Source organism: Perognathus longimembris, chromosome 14 (genome assembly GCF_023159225.1).
Source record: "Perognathus longimembris pacificus isolate PPM17 chromosome 14, ASM2315922v1, whole genome shotgun sequence".
NCBI classification, from domain to species: Eukaryota; Metazoa; Chordata; class Mammalia; order Rodentia; family Heteromyidae; genus Perognathus; species Perognathus longimembris.
The window spans coordinates 16,612,678-16,635,672 of NC_063174.1; the positions used below are offsets into that span (position 1 = coordinate 16,612,678).

Below are 22,995 nucleotides of genomic sequence, written 5' to 3' on the forward strand. Positions count from 1 at the left end.
TGCAAACCCCCACAGAGGCCAAGATAAAAGAGTGCCATTTTCAAAATGCCAGTTCACACTCAAATGGTCCTGGCTACAATGAGGACATAATATTGTTCCTTTGTGAATTTAACTAAAACACATTTAACATTGTCCAGGTCACTGTAACCATGTGCCAAAGAACATGAGGGAATTTATCTGACTGTGTTCTCATAGGCAAACCTCTTTGCCTGGATGTGGTTGATCACTGAGGCAGCACTGACCTGACAACAGTTCCTATCCACAAAATCCAGATGCAGTCCTAACTACCAAGGGATCCTGAGTGAAGCATCCTCATGTGTTCCATTTACTAGTAGGTCTGTAGATTTTGGTTCTATCAATAGAAGCTAAAACAACACTTCACCTTAAACAAAGCACTCCTTGATCATAGTCATAGCATAGAATCAGTCTTGCCTACCCCCAAACCCACATTATGATTGAGTGAAGAAACATCCAACTACCTATCTGTATACATTGTAGCAGTCCTTACACTTGTAGACTACCTGTTGACCTAAATTGGATCTTTGTCCCAATTACAACCTTACTAGGCAAGGATAAAGGAAGTAATCACCCATAGAACTCAACAAAAAGTCTTTGCATTCCAAACCTGTCTATAAAAATTGGGAAAAGTCATCCAGTCCCTCAAATTCAGAGGAACAAATTCAGTTGTCATGTGTTATAAAGAATGTAAAAAGATGACACGGCCAAAGGACATAATAAAGATCCAATCCAATTTCCAGTGGGAGATCTATAAGCTATCTGACAAAGAGTTAAGAATAAACAGTACCCAATGGATTTCTGCTCATCGATCATAAAAATAATGATACTGTACCATTTATAAGGAAATGGAAAGGCTTGGGAGAAATTACATTAAGCAAAGTAAACCAGTCAGGGAAACATCGGCTGCATGATTTCCCTCATTTATGGTAGCTAGAATGTGCCTATAAAATCTACATGTAAACACATTGAATATCTATCTAAAGATAGATAGATAGATATAGATATAGATGATGTATATATAGATGATATGGATATAGATAGACATAGATATAGATAGTGAACATGATAAATTGTATAGGACTCTAGACATTCACACGCTGTGGACAAGGAAAATATGCATAGAAGTGGCTGACAAATGCTCAACAGCTATGTGCATATAATCATATAAAATAATATTTATGAAAAGAAAATACAAGAGAAGGAAATGAGAAATCCTGTAACTGAAAACCTACGTGATAAGTCAATGTGGAACTTTAGCAACAGATTTGGTCATGCAAAAGAAAGATTCATTGGACTCTAAAATGGGACATTTAAACAAGTCAACATGAGGACTGAGGGTAAGTTTTAAGAGGTACATTACTTGTCTAACAAGCTTGAATCCCTTAAGCCAATACAAAAAAAACATCTAAACAAATAATACAAAACAAAATGAAAGGAAAAAGAATAATAGGATTGATGAAAAAGAAAAATATATGTATGATAGAAAAAACAAAGTAAAGGTACATAAAGCAAAAATAAGCATTGTCCCTTAGCTTTTTTGCTCAAGCATGGTTTTCTATCACCTGAACAACAGATCCAATACAGGCTATTTTTCTCATAAATTGGACATAAGAGTCACAGAATTGTCTGTCTGGGCTGGTTTTGATCTAGCCTCAAATCTTAGCCCCCTAAATAGCCAGGATAACAGGTAAGAGCTACTGTCACCCAACAACAAATATTTCTTGAATTGAAGGTTTATAATATATAGGCAATATGTATGAAAATATAAAATTGAAAGGCAAAAAAATAACTTTTTTATCTTTGGAATCTTAAACCCTTCTTTTTAGTACCTTTTGACCTTAACAGTGTATATTACATTTTCTGAATAGAAACCAACCATGTATATGATAATATTCCTATGTGATATTTTGTGTTCTATTTCCTTTTACAAAAGCTTTTCAATTCTTAAAAAAAAAAGAAAGAAATAGTGACTAAATGTTTTTCAAGTCTTAGGAAAGTAAAAGTTACCCAAATTCATGAGGTGCAAAAGACTCCAAACAAAACTACAATTTTCACATAACCAAAAGTCAAAGACAAAATTTTGAAAACAACAAGAGATAAGTAACTCTTCATATCATTGAGTATGCCAGTCTGTGGATATGTCACTCACCTTAATTAATCATTTCACACATATATAAATAATAATATATTGTACTAATAAGCATGCATCTTACCTTTGTCAGTAACACTTCACAACCTGTAAAAATGACATTCTAAGATCAATTATCCATAGAAACCAATGATATTTTCTATTAGATTTTTTTCCCATTTTGGTATCTTGTCATATGAAATTTCATCTTTCCTTTAAAGGTCTCCCACATATGTTCTATACACTGTTCTGACAGGGGAGTATACTTATTGTATTTTTTTTTATTAGATGCCTAATCCATTATGCTAGCCATTCAAGTGAATTTAATGTAAGAATTAAAATGCATGGGTAGCTGCCTCAGTGAATTGGGAGGCTGTGTGAATGCATAATATTTAAGACCAACACTAAAAGAAAAATCTCAACTTTCACAGCTTTTCTGAAAAATTAATGTTATTTATGATTACTTGTTACAAGCATACCTACAAAAATAGAAACCACATAGAAAGTAAAAATATGTTCCTAAAAACCCAACCAAAAGATTATGTACATAGCACCATATAAAATGATACTAATCAAAAAGAACTCCAAGATATGGAAACAAGGGGCTGGGAATATGGCCTAGTGGCAAGAGTGCTTGCTTCCTACACATGAAGCTCTCAGTTCGATTCCCCAGCACCACATATATGAAAAATGGCCAGAAGGGGTGCTGTGGCTCAGGTGGCAGAGTGCTGGCCTTGAGCGGGAAGAAGCCAGGGACAGTGCTCAGGCCCTGAGTCCAAGGCTCAGGACTGGCCAAAAAAAAAAAAAAACAACAACAACAAGATATGGAAACGAGAGTTTTGTTGTTGTTGTTGTTGTTGTTGTTGTTTTGATGTACCATATAAAGTTATTTCTTTTTTCTTTAATTTTTTCCATTTGGCTTATCCCCTGTCATCACTGTTTTTGATTTGGCAGCCTGTGCCTTGCATATTCATTTACCTAATTTGGGGAAGGAAATGGGAATAGCAAAATAGTGAGACAAAGGGTGAACAAATAGAACAATGATATTCACCAGGATCTATGTTGGAAATAAACATTACAACTGGGCAGAGGAGGGGGGCAGGAGGAGGAAAGTCAGAGAAAAATAAGGGAAGAGGTAACAATGTTCAATATGAAATGTATTTACTTATGTAACTATAATTCCTCTGTCCACCACCTTTACAATAAAATTAAATTTAATTTAAAAAGATTATTTAAAAGATCAACATGTAAGGAGAAAATAAACTGAAATGGTGAGATTTTATGATAAGTCTCCTGACAGTGATTAAGCGTAAGTATTGAAAATTTTTGAATCAAATTATAGTCAGATATAATGTGAATTTAAATAAAGATTTGAAGAACTACTAAAACTCACTTTAAAGGCTAAAACTAAACCAAAAAAAAACAGGGAGATCAAATTTCACACAACAGATTACTGAAGATTAGGAAAAATGGACTGCATAAAGTTTTGTAGAGAACATGAAAATATGGAAAGCAAAGGTACATAAAGCCTATTTAAGAAATAGCAATTAAAATTTTTCCAAATCTTAGGAAAGATAAAGACAGCCAGATTGGGGAAATACAAAGGATTCCAAACAAAACCCCCAAAAAGGTTACTTTCAGGGCTGGGGATATGGCCTAGTGGCAAGAGTGCTTGCCTCTTATACATGAGGCCCTGGGTTTGATTCCCCAGCACTACATATACAGAAAACGGCCAGAAGTGGCACTGTGGCTCAGGTGGCAGAGTGCTAGCTTTGAGCAAAAAGAAGCCAGGGACAGTGCTCAGGCCCTGAGTCCAAGCCCCAGGACTGGCCAAAAAAAAAAGAAAGAAAAAGGTTACTTTCAATTTTCATATGATCAAAAATTGAACACAAGATTTTGAAAGCAGCAAAAAGTCAGCACCTCTTCAGTCATAGTACAGATGGTACTAGCAAGTCTCGAGAACATCCGCCCAATACCCAGTGAGATTAAAGAAACAAATCTAAGAACAGATAATTTTCTTACAGAAAATACACCTTAGAGAAATTGCCCACAAATTCTAAAGCAACGTTTCCTGCAGTATTGTTTTTACGACTGGGAGCTAGAGGCAATATACAATTAAAATGAGATATGAACATAGTTTTATTGTTATTAGTAAGGAGTTGTACAAAGAGGTTACAATTCTGTAAGTCAGATACAATGCTTCTTGGACAATGTCAATCCTTCCTTCATTTCCCCTCCCATCCCTACCCAAGTTATATAGTTCATTTTATATACAGTGATGTTGAGTACAATTATTGCTTTTACTCACCCTTTCCCCTCCATTTCTGTATACCTCTCTATCTCTCCCCAAAAGATTTTCCCATTTCCTGGTATTGGTTTGGTGTTTTGTGTTTTTTTTCTTCAGGAGCATGTTTATTGTGTTTGAGATGATATACCAGTGCTCTCTGAGCTACAAAGGGTAAAAAGGAAATCCTCTCATTACAAACTGACAAAGGTAGAAGGTAAAACATTTTCACAACAGCATGAACCACATACTCGAGAAATAGATCTGGGCTTAATACAAATGACATAATTCCTAGTCATCTACATCTACTTTTATAACTTCATACAGATAATGAATTAGGCTAAAATGCACTATAATATTTGGTTGACTTCAGGACCAGTATCCTTAGTACATCACAAAATACATTTTGATACCCCAAAGAAGCAAGACTTGCAAGTAGGCATTTTAAACATAACTAATCTACAGCTACAAAGTTCTACTCTTGATAGCATTTACCTTTTTAGGGAGTCTCCCAGTCTCCAAAGGGTGAAAGCAGAGTAGAATCAGTATAACATATAAACAGAAGTCCATATTGTAAAGGCTATAAAGATTTACAGCACAGTGAGAAGATGCCTTCTGCTCCTTCACACTGCATACAAATTAGTGAATTTCATTGCATATCTCTTGGTCCACTGTCTGGGTATCCTGTCATGTTCTGCTCTGTTGGTCAAATACTGAGTGGCTATGCTTCCAACCAGAGGGATCGATCCGCAGGGTTGCAATTTGTCAAAAGAGAACAAATAGCAAAACGTTTGAAATAGTCAAAGCAGGATTCCAATTGTCTTTAAGGATGTCCAGGCAGATGACTCCCTGACTGTTGATGTTACAGTGGTAGATTCTGGTGCGGAAAGTAACCTTTGGTGGCTTAAATGGATAATGTGATGAAAACGCGATATTTAGAAAAAACACACCACCTTCATACACAGAGCCTGGTGGACCAAGTATAGTTGATCACCATTCATAAATGTTATCTCCTTTAGGCCCAGCACTGCAGTTAGGAGGAGGATCAAGGGTTATTTCGGCTAGCTCCTTCTGAATTCTTTTAGCACTAATGGATAACTTAGCAGTGGTTTTGCTAGAGAGTTTGGTGTTTTTCTTCTGCTGGGTGGCAGAAGGTTTTCTTTCTTCCTGTTCTTCAGGCTCTGGAGTGGCTGGGTCTCGCTGGTCCGCATCTGAACTGCCACTGTGGGTACTAGGGCTCTCATCATCGGACCTTTGCCTATCCCTGGACATTTTGGTGAAGTGATCCTCGCTTGAAAAACTTCTCTGCCGCCAGCCCGGCCACTCGCGCTACGCTGTCTGATATTGATTTTGAAAAGGTAGTATTTTAGTTATTCAAGGAGGTTACACCTTTGAATTCCTCTCCTAAATATTCCCTCCTTTAGTCAGTTTGTGTGTAAACACATTGAACCCTGAATATGTTACCATGCCTAGTTGTATTTTAAATTTGTTATTGTTATTGTAAAGGTAATGTACAGAGGTATTACAGTTACATAAGGTAGGTAATGAGTACATTTCTTTTTTATCAGTGTTATCTCTTCCCTCATTGTCTCCTAGATTTTCTCTTCCCAAACATCATATATCATTGCTGCATTTGTTCATCCTTTTTCCCATATTTCTGTGCTTCTCCTTTACCCTCACCCAAATAGATAAACTTACATACAAGACAAAAGGTACAGAAAAGAAAAACAACAACAAAGGAGAAAAAGTAACAAAAAGAAAACCTTGTATTTCAGTTTCTTGGAGTTGATTTCTATAAGCTTCCTTTTAAATGACATATGCACGTAGCTCTTGAGCCTTTGAAATCGTCTCCTTTGGTTTCACTGTGTGAATGTCTGGAGTTCTGTATACTCTATCAAGTGTAATTTTTTGTCATTTACCATCCAATGTCTTTGCTTGTAGATTTATAGAAATATTCTAATTACAACAAATGAGGAAAACCGTGCAACCTGTTTATGTCTGGCTCACTTCACTTAATATAATTTTCTCCAATCTGCTGTTCCTGAGCTCTTTCACACAGGTTAGTGCTCTACCTCTTTTAGCCACTTCCTGACTTAGACTAATTGGATTTTAGATCTAGATTCCACACACATATGAGAGAAAATGTGCACCATTTGTCTCTTTGAGCTTGGCTTACTTAAGAGTTAATATTTGTTAAGAGTTTTATATGATGTGAAAATTTATAAAACAAAGAGACATCTACCTATAAAACATAAAAAGGATATATATGTGTATATATATACACACCTATAAAACTTAAAAAATAAAAATACCTACAAAATAACATGTATTTTTAAGTATATACATATATAAGAGAAGAATCAATAAATACATTAAAATCATTATTTTCTCATGGTGATAATGAGATTGACAACATAAGGTTAAAAGTATACATGACACTTTATAAATAACTTTCTTAAAGTTGTTGTGGATTTTGATTGCTACATAACATATTATAACACATGTAGAAGCTAAAGACATGCAAATCACTACCTCACAATTTCTGAATGTCAGAAGCTCAGACATGGCTCAGCTGGGATTTTTGGTTGAGTCTCTGAAAACTGAAATCCAGGTGTCAGCTGGGGCCAAGGTCTCAACTGAGCCTTTGTTTCCTCTTCTAAATTAGTATTATTACTAGAGGAATTAATTCATTTTCTTGCAGCTTTAGAATTCATGACATCCATCCTCAATGGTTCACCTTCAAGGCCATCAAGGGAACATCTCTGGGAACTTCACATTCTAGTAAAGGGTCTACCTAATTACATTAGACTCTCACAAGGAAAACTCTTTTTGTTTACTAAAAATAATTTACTTTTGCTTATAGTAATGTATTTACTGGAAGGAGAGCCCTTCACTGATTATACCCACAATCAAAAACCAGACAAGATTATCCAAATTTTATATTATAGATTCTTACAAAATATGCAATAAAATTGTAAATGAAAAAAAGTTAAACTTGTCTAGCTAAACTTTATATAAGAAAAGCAGATACTGTAAAAATTATTACTAGACATAAGTTGATAACTGTATAACAGTAAATGCTTCAAGCTACCAAAGTTAGAAAATTTCCAAGCTTTGATAAACCTAAATTACGTGCAATATTGTAGTACTCTGACTATAGTGATAGAAATGCAAAGAAACACTGACAAATTATCATATTATCCACCTCTACTCTAAAAATGATACATACTACTATCTACTAAATCATCAGAAATATGTGATATTTAATACTAAGCTTAACATATCCACTCTAATGATCAGATACTGACCTTCAATGCTTCAAACTGTATAACTACTGCACTCAGGCAGTAAGGTATAGTCTCTTGTTTTTCAGCCACCAACCTGCAAGCTTCGTTACTGGATTCAAAGCTATGTGCATTCATAACACAATGGTAAGTATCTATACACTTAACATATCTGAACATAGAAAAGATAAATTGAAATATGAAGTAAATGATAAAATCCAATGTTCCTACCCAGGGAACTCTTTATGAATGACACTCACTGAACTAGAAGTTGCTCTGGTTGAGTCAGTGAATGAGTAAAGAGGAAATGTGTTCACTTGTAAACAATGTACACTTAGGCTACACTAAATCTATAAAAGTACTTTTCTTCCTCCAGTAACTTTTCATCTTGTAAACTAGTATTTCAATATAGTATTCCTTTGTGCTAATATTTAATTTAAAATACAAACGTGGGCTGGGGATATAGCCTAGTGGCAAGAGTGCCTGCCTCGGATACACGAGGCCCTAGGTTCGATTCCCCAGTACCACATATACAGAAAACGGCCAGAAGCGGCGCTGTGGCTCAAGTGGCAGAGTGCTAGCCTTGAGCGGGAAGAAGCCAGGGACAGTGCTTAGGCCCTGAGTCCAAGGCCCAGGACTGGCCAAAAAAAAAAAAAACAAAATAAAAACAAAACAAAAAAAAAACCAAAATACAAATATGTGGTAGAAATAAATAAAATATTATTTTATTGTGTTAGGTTCTATAAGCTTTAAATTTTCTAAGTTTTGGGTTGGTTTAGTTTTGGTTTTTTATTTTGCTTTTACATTTTAAACTTCTTTGTTTCAAAAGTAATGACTACACAGATACACAATAGCCTTGAACTACTGAGACCAATATCATCAAATCACCATTTTAACCACCAAATACTGGAGCACTGGCAGGTCTTCAAGGTCAATAGCATGCATAGGGTTGTCATCTGCTTTGACAAAAATGCCTTATCTGGCAATCCCTTCTGAAGCACCCCTCTGATGGTGTGATTCCTTTCGGGAATATGTCTTGCTTGGTTAATTTCCTTTTAAAAGTTTTATTTGAATGAAAACCTTCCAGTGTTTCTAAAATTTTAAGTAGCTTACCAAGGTTTAAAATGTCTGCTACACACTCCACTGTATGTTTTCTTTAATTCTTCTTTCTTTGCCTGCAATTTCCTTTTCTTTCGTCTCTTTTCAGCTACACAGTCCTGGTGCACTTCCATCACCTCCTCATTAGTAATATCCTGAGAAGCCATCTCTAGATATCCTCAGTGCCAGTGTCATTCACATCCCAATTACAGGTTTTACATGAGTCTTGAATAAATACGTTGAAGCTATTACCCACCCTCTTTAGGTTTTTATCCTAGATGCCATCTATATACTTCTTAGTGACATCATCCCAAGATCAAACAAGTATGTGGTTCAGTTATAAATGCTGTACTTTTCTGGGTACTGGCAGCTCACATCTGTCATCCTACCTACTCAGAAAGTTGAGATCTAAGGACATCAGTTCAAAGCCAGCCCAGGCAAGAAAGTCTGTGAAATTCTTAGGAAGTAATGCTATGGCCGAAAGTGATAGAGGGCTAGCCTTGAGAGAGAGCTAAGGGACAATGCCCAAGCCCAGAGTTCAAACCCCAGGACCAACAGAAAAAGACAAACAAAAATCTCCTGTATTCCTTCCAGAACAGCACAACTGTCTTCTCAGTGTCTGCCTCAGTTGCTTCAGTAGCCTCTGTCAAGGTCCTCAAGGCTGTAGTCTACAAGATCTACTGTATCTTTTTGAGCTAGTGCTTTATTTAAAAAAATGATTTTTGGAAGAAGAAAATAATGGAGATTATGTATAAAAGGAGCTACTATGGAGCATTACAATAAGAAGTATTTTGAAATGCATGTGAATCTCTGAACCAGTGCTCCTCCATTTTGCTGCCATAAAATTCATAAATGCATCTTTAAAGAGGATCTGGGTCATCCATGACTTCTGATTGTTCACATATCTATATACAAGCAGTGTGTGCAGACTATTTTGCTTGCAGACTTGAATTTTCACTGTGTCAGATCACAAAAGATTTTTATTTGTGACCAAAAACATTGCCTAAAGCAAGACAATTATCCTGTCTTTAAAACCATAGAAATCTGGCATTCATGTGATCCCAATGGATGCATGTCTTTACAAGCATCTATCTCCAGAACAGGGAAGTTTTCTGTTTTGTTTTGTTTTTTGTTTTTCAAATTTTTAATCAAACTGATTTACAGAGAGGTTACAGTTTCATACGTTAGGCTTTGGATACATTTCTTGTACTGTTTGTTACCTTGTCCCTCATACCCCCTCCCTCCACCCCTTTCCCTTTCCCCCCCTGAGGTGTTCAGTTCACTTTCACCAAACAGTTTTGCAAGTATTGCTTTTGTAGTTGTTTCTCTTTTTTTACCCTGTGTCTCTCAATTTTGGTATTCCCTTTCAATTTCCAACTTCTAATACCAGTATACATGGTTTCCAATATACTCAGATAAGATTACAGAGATAGTGTAGGTACAACCACTGGAAGGTGATACAAGAACATCATCAATAATTGAAGCTATAGATACACATGGGACGTTGAAAGTAGTTACAACTGTGAAATAACAATTGTTCCCATAACATGGAGTTCATTTCACTTAGCCTCATATTATGTGTTCATAGGGGTATAGCTATTGGGCTCTTGTGATGCTCTGCTATGACATGCCTAAACCTGTGCTAATTATTCCCAATCAGGGAGACCATAGAGTCCATGTTTCTTTGGGTCTGGCTCACTTCACTTAGTATAATTTTTTCCCAGTCCTTCCATTTCCTTACAAATGGGACAATGTCATTCTTTCTGATAGAGGCATAAAATTCCATTGTGTATATGTACCACATTTTCCTGATCCATTCGTCTACTGAGGGGCATGTGGGTTGGTTCCAGATTCTCCCTATGACAAATTGTGCTGCGATAAACATTGTTGTGATGGTGGCTTTACTGTGATTTTGTTTGTAGTTTTTTGGATAAATACCCAAAAGTGGGATTGCTGGGTCATAGGGGAGTTCTATATTGAGCCTTCTGAGGAATCTCCATACTGCTTGCCAGAGTGGCTGAACCAGTTTACGTTCCCACCAACAATGAAGTAGGGTTCCCTTTTGGCCACATCCTCTCCAACAATTGTTATTGTTAGTTTTCTTGATATATGACATTCTTACTGGGGTGAGATGGAATCTCAATGTTGTTTTGATTTGCATTTCTTTTATGGCCAGTGATGTAGAGCACTTTTTCATATGTCTCTTGGCCATTCTCATTTCCTCATCAGGGAAGTCTCTTTGCAAGTCTTTAGCCCACTTGATGAGGGGGCTATTGGTTCTTAGCGGTTTTGTTTTGGAAGAAGATAATTTTTTTAGTTCTGCATATATTTTAGAGATGAGGCCTTTGTCCATTGAATGGCCGGTAAAGATCTTCTCCCAGTCTGTGGGCTTTCTGTTTATCTTGCGAGCTATGTTCTTTGCCTTGCAGAAGCTCTGCAGTTTGATGCATTCCCATTTGTCCAACCTTTCTTTGATTTGTAGCCATTCTGGGTCTTTGTTAAGGAAGTTCCGTCCTGCGCCAAGGAGCCCAAATGTTTCTCCTACTCCTTCGTGTAGTGTTTTCAGGGTGTCTGTTTGGATTTCGAGGTCTTTAATCCATTTGGAATTGATTTTGTTGCAGGGCGATATATAAGGATCTAGTTTTAGTTTGTTGCATGTGTTGAGCCAGTTTTGCCAGCACCATTTGTTAAAGAGGCTATCTTTCTTCCAAACTTTTGTTTTAGCTCCTTTATCAAAGATTAAGTAGGCATAGTTCTTTGGGTTCATTTCTGGGTCTTCAATTCTGTTCCATTGGTCTTCAGGCCTGTTCCGGTGCCAATACCAAGCTGTTTTTATTACTATAGCTTTATAATACAGCTTGAAGTTGGGTATTGTAATTCCTCCAGCACTGCAGAACAGGGAAGTTTAATTCAGAATTAACATTTGCTATGGCAAGTAGTTTTCCTCCACCATCATCTTATTAGTACTTTCTATAAGTTCTTCACTTGTCTTTACATCAGTACTAACAATGACCACTTACTTTCAGTACATGTAATGAGTAACTTAAGAAGTATTTAAATTCTGGAGAGCATGTGATCAATTTAACCTGCTCTTCAGGCAGTTCAATACAAGTTTCTCCATCTCTAAGCAAGACCTTAATAATTACCTGAGACCAAGCACTGGTACCAATGGCCCCCCCCCCACACAAACACTAATTTTATGTCATCTACAAGAATCCAGTAAAAAGATAAGGAACTACATAAATTAAAAATAAATGAATGAAGAAAATACACTCCGCTTAGTAGTAATCAGAAGTCTGGGGGAATAACTTCATTGAGTTGGAACAAAATCAACATCAAGAGCAAAGCAAGATTTTAGTAACAAAGTAAAACATTATATAACAAAAAAGGAACCAATTTTCCAAAATGATTTAACAGCCATTAATTTATATGCCTCAAATGACAGAGCACCAAACTAAGTAGCAAAACTAATGGACTTGCAGGGAGAAATGTATAGATTTACTACTATAATTGTAAATTTCAAAACTTCTCTATCAGAAACAAAAGATCCACCAGACAGTTAAGGGAAGAATTGAACTCAAAATCACCATTAATCAATTGGATATAATTGTCATCATAGAAAAATTGTATAGAACAAAAATATACATACACATCCTTATGAAGATCACATGGAATGTGTACCCAAACTCTGTACACCCAACTCTGAGTCAACAAACACAATCTCAGAAATTTACAAGGATACAAATCATACAATATCTATTTTCAGACTACAGTGGATTTAGAAATCAGTAATACAAAGATAACAGCATTCCGGAGATGGAACTAGATTAAACAACACACTTCTGAATAACAAAAGATCTAAAGAAAATTCTAAAATTAGTTTGCGGAGAACAGAAATGCAAATACAGCCTATTCAGCCCTGAGGAGTGTAGTTAAAATAGAGTTTACAGAAAACATAGGCCAGCTAATGTATAGATTATTAAAAAGAAAGAACTAAAATCAATCATCTGAACTTCCACCTTTGGAAACTAGATAAAGAAATTAATTCCAAAGTCAATAAAAATAATTCAAATTACAGAAGAAATCAGTGACTTTAAAAAGAATCAGTAAAGGAAAAACAATGAGATTTCTTGCTAAAGATCAAACCAATTGTTTTCTAACCAGACTGAAATAAAAAGAGTGCTCAAAATTTTCCAAATATCAAAAATGAAAGTGGACATTACTAAAGACACTATGTATATTAAAATGCTAATAAAAATATGAAAAGCCTTGTGCCAACAAATTTCATAACATAAAAGAAATAAGCCAATTATTTGACAATCTGGCAGAACTCACAGAAGAAGACAGAGAGTAACCAAACAAAATTTCATATATTTAAAAATTGAATCAAACTAGGCATTAGTGGCTCATGCCTATAATCTTAGCTTTGCAGGTGGCTGAGATCAGAGGATAGTAATCCAAAGCCAACCTGAGCAGTTATCTTCAATTAACCTCAAAAATCTACAAGTGGGGCTGTGGTAGAGCACTACACTTGAGCAAAAACACTCAAGAACAGGACCCAAACCCAGGCTTTGAGGTGAAGCTCCAGAACTGCTACACACACACACATACACACACACACACACACACACACACACACACACACACACACACACACAAGAATCAGTAATTAATAAGCTTCCAAACACAAAGCATTGTGCCCAGATTTTCTCCCTGGTGAATTCTATCACTTAAGAAATTAAACTAGTTTTAAAGAAATCCACAGGAGGTACTGTTAATGTTCCAGTCTCATTAATTCCCAATCTCTAACCAGCCAGCCTGTTACCAGCACCAATGAATTACTATAAATACATATTCAAGCAAACCCTCTTTCCCACAACAGTAGCTGATAAGGCAAAGTTTCTCCAAAATCTCTCGCTGTCTGGAGGATTTTCCCTAAACTCTTCTCTTTTACTATTTTCCTCTTTGTGTGGATCCTGGAATTTTTAACTCAGAGCCAAGCCCATTCTCTGAGCTTTTGTGATTGAGATTAGCTCTCTACCACTTGAGTCACAAGTCCATTTCTGACTTTTTGGTAGTTAAGTGAAGATAGGAGTCTTATGGACATTCCTGCTTCAGCTGGCTTCACACCACAGTCCTCAGATCTCAGCCTCTTGAATAGCTAGGATTACAGCCATGGGCCTCTGGCATTTCCCTTCACTCTTGCTAAAAATGTGAGAAAATCCAAAATCCAAAATGCAGCAGCCACATGAAACTTGACAGTACCAATAGATATCAACATGAAAAGTTCACACATTTGCCTCTAACTGAAGTATTCCTCCTAAAGCTCTAGTATGAATCAATAGACAGCTGACACAAGCAAGTACAATTACACTCTACACTAGAAATGTAAGCTGTTACTAAAGCATTATGTTTATGTATTTTAAGTCCAATTTCCTTCATATTATCCACTTTGAAACAGTGGTATTATGCACCTCCACTGATATATATATACATATATATGTGTGTGTATATATATATATATATATATATATATATATATATATATATATATATATATATTTGCCAGTCCTGGGGCTTGGACTCAGGGCCTAAATGCTGTCCTGGCTTCTTTTTGCTCAAGACTAGCACTCTACCACTTGAGCCACAGTGCCACTTCTGGCTTCTCTATATATGTGGTGCTGAGGAATCAAACTCAGAGCTTCATGTATGTGAGGCCATATTCCCAGCCCCTGAGGTTTTTTTTTCTTTTACAAAATTAAATAATATAAATTTCAAGAAAACCAGAATACAAGAAGTACCAGCAGATGTGAAAACGTAGCTTTTTGTTTGTTTGTTTCTCTTGTATCCTCTTCCTGTGGTGTACCCCCACTATCACTGTATCTCATCTGAGTCCCTGGATACTGTATATATATATATACATATATATAATATATGTATATATAATATATATAATATAATATATATAATATAATATATAATATAATATATTATATATATTATATTATTTATTATTATATTATTATATTATATTATATTATTACATTATTATTATATTATTTATATATTATATATATTATATATAATATAATATAATATATAATATATGTATATATAATATATAATATATATAATATAATATATATAATATAATATGTGTGTGTATATATACATATATGTATATATATATATGTATTAGAACAAAGGAAGGGAAAGGGAATATCAAAATCAAGACACAAAGGATAAAAAGACAAATGACTACAAAACCATTTGGTATAAATCAACCACACAACTCATCAGGGGGAGAGGGAAAGAGGGAGGGAGGAGGTGGAGGAAAAATGAGGGAGGAGGGCTGGGGATATAGCCTAGTGGCAAGAGTGCCTGCCTCGGATACATGAGGCCCTAGGTTCGATTCCCCAGCACCACATATACAGAAAACGGCCAGAAGCGGCGCTGTGGCTCAAGTGGCAGAGTGCTAGCCTTGAGCGGGAAGAAGCCAGGGACAGTGCTCAGGCCCTGAGTCCAAAGCCCAGGACTGGCAAAAAAAAAAAAAAAATGAGGGAGGAGGTAACAAGTTGAACAAGAAATTTACTCACTGCCTTACATATGAAACTATAACCCCTCTGTACTTCACTTTGACAATAAAAAAAAAGTACCATCCCATGTGTATCTGTAGTTTCTACTATTGATGATGTTTGTGTATCACCTTCTTGTGATTGTATCTACACTATCTCTGTAATCTTATCTGAGTGTATGGGAAACAGTGTGTACTGGTATTAGAATTAGGAAATTCAAAGGGAATACCAAAATTGAGAGACAAAGGGTAAAATAAGAGAAACAACAACAAAAGCAATACTTGCAAAACTTTGGTGTAAGTGAACTGAACACCGCAGGGGGGGAAAGGGGGAGGGGGGAGGGGGGTATGAGGGACAAGGTAACAAACAGTACAAGAAATGTATCCAATGCCTAACGTATGAAACTGTAACCTCTCTGTACATCAGTTTTATAATAAAAACTTAAAAAAAAAAAAAAGTACCGGCAGGCACTATAAGCACCTACTGTGCTCTCTTTCATGACTCAGGAACAAATGAGAGTTTCTTTACAATGGGGAATATAATACATATGTCTGTAAAGAAGTATATAATCTTTGTCTGAAATTCATAGGGGTCTATGCTATCATTTTCATAAATAGTTTAATGGAGTCCACATAGACATATACAGTCTCCTAATCACAGCAGAACTTTCATTGTAGCGGTCTTGTTCATCTCACACAAAATGGGGAGTTCATGATTGATCTGGAAAATGGGCCAGAGTAGCTTGCCACAGTTGCTATCAAATACTCTCTCAAGTTTGATAAGACTTACTATGCATTATATCTCTGTCTTTGCAGTGGGCATGGTGAAGTATGACAATTAGGTTTTTGCTCCAAAATGGTAGGTACCTCAACAGTTCCCTAACACAATATACACTAGATATATAACCCATTGGAAAGGAAAGGCTTGTAAATTTTCACAAGGTCAATAATTTTCCCACTGAGAACTATGTTTCCTCTTTGGGAAAATTATATCCTTTGTTTTTTAGAATTACCATGTCTTTGATGGGAAAAAGACAAGCACAATTTGTGTGTGTGTGTGTGTGTGTGTGTGTGTGTATGTGTGTGTGTGTGTGCACGTATGTGAGTACTGTGAGTTAAACTCAGGCACTGTCCTTTAACTTTGTGCTCAAGACTGGCACTCTACTATATGAGTCACAGCTCCACTTCTGGATTCTTGGGGGTTAATTGGAAAGAAGAATCTCATAGATATTTTCTGCCCAAGCTGGGTTCAAAGCATGATCCTCATCATTAAAAAGAAATGAAAGCACAGAAGAGAAGACATTAGCAGTAAACTTTTACCTAAGCATATTAACATTTAAAGCATAAAAACTGTTTCAAACAAATAAGAAAAAATAAAATATAAAGACTACCCCCCCAGAATGTCCAAAGGCATAACTTTAAGTACTTTATAGATTTAGTATACCTGTATTGAAATGATGCATAAATTTGTTAACAAGTAGGAAAAGGAACATAAAAGCTATAAATAGAATATGATGCCCTCCAGAATAGAAAAAAACTAAAAGCAGGATTATACTAAGTATTAGCAAGAAGACATATATAACAAGAAGGTTATCAAATGGCCATTAAAGTGAATGTCAACACAACTAACACTTTCATAAATAAATTGTAATTGCCTTGTAAGGATGAATATATAATCCTTAAAGCCCATTAACTATACATGGATGAAGCAGAAACTCATTCACATGCATATCAAAGTTATAGATGAAAATTTAATAGTAACATCATTTCAAGGAGCAAAATCAGAAAACAATTCAATGTTTCTGGTCTCAAGACAAATTACTATATGCTGACATTCAAAACAAAGTATGTTATGTAATGTTAAAAATATTAACAGCACAGCCAATATGAATAAGTGTCAGAAACATAATGGTAAAGAAAAATAAATTCTTGCAATTATATTTACCATATTACAAAACATTTTAATTTTTTATTATTTCCATATCTTGGAGTTCATTTCGTTTAGCATCATCTTATATGGTCATATGTACGTAGTTATTGAGCTATTGTGATTCTCTGCTAGAACTATCCTAGACATATACTAATTACTACAACTGAAAGAAACCATGGAGCCTATGTTACTTTGGGACTGACTTACTTCAGTTAATGGCATATAAAGTACAATAAAATGCAGAATTTAGTCATGTGAAATTGCCATGTTTTGTAGGTGAAAAAAATGTAAATATCTGTAATTTCATACAGTTCAGCTCAACAAAAAAGTTGTACCAAAATGATCAAGAAATGAAATGATTGATAATAGCAGTCAGTATTTATATATCAACATTTGGTAGGATTCATTTGATGGAGATAGATCAGTCAACAACACAGTTCTTAAAATCCCTTCTCATGCAACATTTATTTTAGTGGAGAAAGAAATAAATTAATGCCACTCGGTCAATAATGAAAAAGTGGAACCAAGGTACACAAATTTGACTTGACAAATGTTAGTAGCTATTTTATGCACAGGTCACAGAAGAGTTCTCTGATTAAGCGCACTTTGAGAAAAATTTTGATGGTAAGGAAAACAGGAACAATTAACAGTTTAGGAACTAGCATTGCAAGAAAACGGAACAGAATGCACAAGTGTACTAGAAGAGGATTTTTATTTATTTGTTTATTTTTGGTCCATCATGGGGCTTGAACTCAGGGCATGAGCATAGGAGAGAGCATGAGAGAAAGGAAGATATTGTTCTAAAAGTAATGTGCTTTTTATCTGACTTATGTAACTGTAACATCACTGTCCATCACCTTTATAAACAACTATAAAAATACCTGAAGGAAAGAAATACAATCCTCAGATCTCAGCCTCCTGAGTAGCTAGGATTACACACAGGACCTGTTCTCACCTCTCTTAATAAATTTTTTAGTGGGTTTCATCACGTTGTTATTTTTCCTATGTTCTCTTCTTCCCCTACTGATTTTTCCCTCAACCACTTCTCATTAGTTCCCCTTTGTAGTCCAGGCCACTTTCCTTTTTAAAATATAAAGGAAAAGAAACCAAGAGCCAGTTCACACATAACTTCTGTGGGCCATTTTCCTCGGAAAACCAATTAGGAAACTAATGCAGGAAGTAGTACAATGGAGCTAGGATGGGAACTTTACAGGCAGTGAGAAATCATTCAGGACCTAATTTTGAAGGTCAAATCAAATAATGTCCTAATTAATATGATTATGAGAAAAGTAGATGAGTCAAAAATAGTTCCAAGCTGTTTGGTCCCGGAGAATAGAAGGGGATGTGAAAGGCAAAATTCAGCAGTAGTGACTCAAAAAGAAATTTGGACTCGGTTTGTTTCAAATTAGGGCCAGCTATTAGGCATCTTATATGGAGAGGCAGAATATAGAATTGGATATAGAAGACTAGTGAGAATGAGAAGTTTTAGACTGGCTATTGATGCATGGAAATCTTCAATGTGGTATTTTCAAAGCTGAGTTGAATTTGATGGCTAGATTGTAATGGAAATTGTAGATGAAGAAGAGAAGAGGGGAATTCAGTGTTTAGTAATCTGGAACAGAAGCATGTAAGGACTAAGGTAAGACAGGAAAATGTCAAGTAATAATAAAGTCACTGAAATTAGTGACGCAAATTTCAATATTAAAAACTAAACAAAAGAACTGTCATCACTGTCATAAGGAAATAATAATGAGGTTGTAGAATAAAGAGGAAAAGCTTTAAAGTATGTGTCACTTCATTTTATAATGTGAAGAATTTATAGTGGTAATAGTTTTATAACTAGTCACAGCCTATGTTACTATTCCTTTATTTACTATGTACATCATAATTAAAACATTAAAATAAGTTGAAAATTAATTTCCAATGAAATATTTCCTCTTATTTGAAAAATAAATGTCATTATTTAAATGGATTTCTATAGAAAGTGATCTACTTCCATGCAGAAATACAGAAGGGAAAAGCATTCCTTAAGTTATCTTGCTCTTAGCTCTATAGGCTTCAATAATATGTAGGCTATGAAGTGCCCATTACCACTACCTAACCCAAGAGAATTTGGTAATTTGTGAGCAATGTATATTTGACAACAAAAATTATATATTTTGTCTTTTGGAACATCATAATATACTAGGCCACTTGTAAATAACGTTTTCTAAATGTTTAATAAAATATGTTGTAATGCCTTACAATTTAATTTGCAATATTAATAGGAAAACAACAATAAAAATGAAGCCCTATTGGTTTACTCATTTCTCTTTTTTTTTTTTAATGTCTTTATACAAGATTTTATTAGATGTCTCTAGAGCAACATCCAGGTTTCAGATACAGCTGCCAAGGAGACCCTGCTACGCTGTGGGGACGGGCTGTGGCATGGCGGGGGGTTCTGGCTTCCCACCCTTCTGCTCCGAGATGGGGGTGGTTGGCAGGATCTCATCTTTGGGCTCCACAATGCTCACGTGGTCAGGCAGGGGCTTCTTAGGGCCAATCTTGCCGCTTGGGTCCCAGGGCAGCATGATCTTCACTTTGATGCCCAGCACACCCTGCCGGAGCAGCACAGGGCGCACAGCGGTGTCCACATAGTAGTTGGCAGGGTCCCCGCTGTGGATCATTAGGCCGTCCACGAACTTCAGGGACTTCGCCCTATGACAGGGTCCCCGCTGTGGATCATTAGGCCGTCCACGAACTTCAGGGACTTCGCCCTATGACAGGGTCCCCGCTGTGGATCATTAGGCCGTCCACGAACTTCAGGGAATTCGCCCTATGTCCGCGGAGCTTCCCAGAGACGACCACCTCGCAGCCCTTGGCCCCGCTCTCCATGATGAACCGCAGCACCCCATAGCAGGCCCTCCACACAGCAAGCCCGCCCGAGTTTGTACCGCAGAGACTCAGCCTGTGCAATGGCACACAGTCCTCTGGTGGCCACTTTTTCTGCATAGAGCTCTACACTTCCCTCAGGAAAGCCAAACCTCTTCTGAACTACTGCAGTCAATTCCCGGATATGCCGGCCCTTCTCCCCAAGAACATTCTGGGTCCTGGTAGCTAAGATAATGATTTCCATCCTAGTGGGTGTAACTCGAACCTCAACTCCAGAGTAGCCATCTTCAGCCAGCTCACGAGTAAGAAATGCATTCAGTTCAGCTTTGAAGATGCCATCAGCAACAAACTTCCTCTTCTTGGAAATCTGCACCGCCATCTTGCCACCGCGCGCTGCGGAAGGGAAAATCATTTCTCTTATAAATATACTCAAAGGAAGAAATATAATTTTCTCTTACAAATAAAAAACTTATTTTTGTCTCTTTTTAAATTTAATTTTATTGTAAAGGAGATGTAACTCCTCTGGGTTTACAGTTATACCAGTAAGACAATGAGTATATTTGTTTTTAAATACTGTTACCCAATCCCTCATTTTCTCCAACGTACCCCACATTTTCCCCTCCTCCCAAAGTTGTAAGGTTCATATCCAACCTAGTGTCAAGTGAATATCAGTGTTGGAATAGTTCATCTTTTCCCCTCATGTTTCTGTGATTCCTTTCCCTTCCACTTATCAAATAATCTTATATACCAGACACAAGGTACAGGAAACTAAGACAAACAAAACAAAGAAAGAAAAATAACACATAAGACATAATAAGAACCACTTGTTTCCATATCTTGGAGTTCAAGTTGATATGCTTCATTATACATGGTCCTACGCACTAGGTAATTGGTTTATTAAGATTCCCTGTTGAGAGAATCATAAACATATTTTAGTGCTTACAAACGAGGGAAACCATGCAATCTACTTTTTTGTGTGTCTGGCTTACTTCAATTAATGTAATTTTTTGCAGGTCTTTTCATTTCCTTATGAATGAGGCAATGGGATTCTTCCTGATGCAAGCATAGAACTCCATTGTGTATATATACCACATCTTCTTGATGCATTCATCTACTGAGGTTTGGTTCTATATCTGAGCTATGGTAAATAATGCTGCAATGAACATAGATGTAGTAAGAGCTTTAGTATGGCCTTGTTTGTTATCATTTGGGTAAATGACCAGGAGTGGGATTGCTGGATCATAGGGAAGCTCTATGTTTAGCCTTTTGAGGAACCTCCATGATGCTTTCCTTAGTGATTAAGCAAGTTTGCACTCCCACCAACAGAGTAGTAGCATTTCCCTCTGGTCACATCCCCACTAGCATCTTTTGTTATTAGATTTCTTGATACTGGCCATTCTAACTGGTGTAAGGTGGAATCTCAATGTTGTTTCAATTTACATTTCTTTTAGGCCAGAGATGTTAAGCATTTCTTCATGTGTCTCTTGGTTATTTGTATTTCCTCTTCAGCGAATTCTCTCTTTAAGTCTTTAGCCCACTTGTTAATGGGGTGGTTGCTTCTTTGGAGGTTTGTTTTGGGGGAAGTTAATTTCTTGAGCTGTAGATATGTTTTAGATATGAGGCCCTTGTCTGTTGTATGGCTATGAAGATCTTCCCCCAATCTGTGGGCTTTCTATTTATTTTGCTAGCTATGTCCTTTGCCATACAGAAGCTCTGCAGTTTAATGTAATCCCATTTGTCCAAGTTTTCTATGATTTGTTGTGTTTCTGGGTCCTTATTAAGAAAGATTCAACCTGTGCCTAGGAACACTAGTGTTTTTCCTATTACTTCCTGTAATATTTTCAGGGTATCTGCTTTTACTTCGAGGTCTTTAATTCATTTGGAATTGATTCTGGTGCATGGTAATACATAAAGCTCTAGTTTCAGTTTTCTACACATGTTTAGTCAATTCTGCCAGTATCATTTGTTGAAGAGGCTTTCTTCCATCCTATTTTTTTACTTCCCTGTAAAAGATTAGGTGGCCATAGGTCTGTGGGTTCATTTCTGGGTCTTCATTTGTACTCATTGATCCTCTGGCCTGTTCTTGTACCAGTACCAAGCTGATTTTATTGCTACATCTTTATAGTAGAATTTGAAGTTTGCTATTGATATTCCTTCAGCTCTGTTTTCCTGCTTAGGGTTGTTTTTGAAGTTCGGGTCTTTTATTGTTCCATATGAATTTTTGGATTGCTTCTTCTATTTCATTAAAGAATAATGTTGGGATGTATTTGATTTAATTTGTATATAACTTTTGCAATATTGTCATTTTCATGATGTCAATCCTCCCAATCCAGGATAATGGAAGGTTTATTCTACTTCCTTAGATCTGCTTTAATTTACTTTTTCAGGTTCTGAAGTTCTCATAGTAGAGGTCCTTCACTTCTTTGGTTAAGTGGATTCCTAGTGTTGTTTTCTTTTTTTCTTTCTTTTTTTTTTAAGGCTACTGCAAGAGGAGTTGCTTTCCTAATTTCAGCCTCTCCCTTCTCATTAGTTCCATAGACAAAAGCTACTGATTTCTGGGGATTAATTTTATACCCTGATACTTTGCCAAAGTTTCAGATCAGTCCAAGTAATTTGTGTGTAGAGTCTGTGGGATTCTCTAAATACATGGCCATGTTATTTGCAAAGAGGGAGAATTTTACTTCTTTCCCCATTTGAATCCCTTTTATCTTTGCCTCTTGCCTTATTGCTGTAGGTAAGAATTCTAATACTATGTTGAAGAGGAGTGGAAAGAGAAGACATCCTTGTCTCATAAATGGATTTAACTTT

At 36.1% G+C, this 22,995-nt stretch overlaps 1 protein-coding gene and 1 pseudogene across 1 annotated transcript; both read right to left on the minus strand.

The window, feature by feature from the left end:
* Positions 1 to 5,209: 5,209 nt before the first annotated feature.
* LOC125363139 (ubiquitin-conjugating enzyme E2 E3-like) lies at positions 5,210 to 5,762 on the minus strand. The gene has a single exon (XM_048362162.1). The coding sequence runs from the start codon at positions 5,700 to 5,702 to the stop codon at positions 5,421 to 5,423; it is 282 nt and encodes a 93-aa protein (XP_048218119.1). The 5' UTR covers positions 5,703 to 5,762; the 3' UTR covers positions 5,210 to 5,420.
* A 13,882-nt stretch (positions 5,763 to 19,644) lies between these two features.
* Positions 19,645 to 20,588, minus strand: LOC125362969 (annotated as a pseudogene).
* Between the last annotated feature and the right edge of the window lie 2,407 nt (positions 20,589 to 22,995).

Coding starts and splice junctions, on each gene's coding strand:
- LOC125363139 (XM_048362162.1), bottom strand. CDS start 5,702: ATGTCCAGGGATAGGCAAAGGTCCGATGATGAGAGCCCTAGTACCCAC.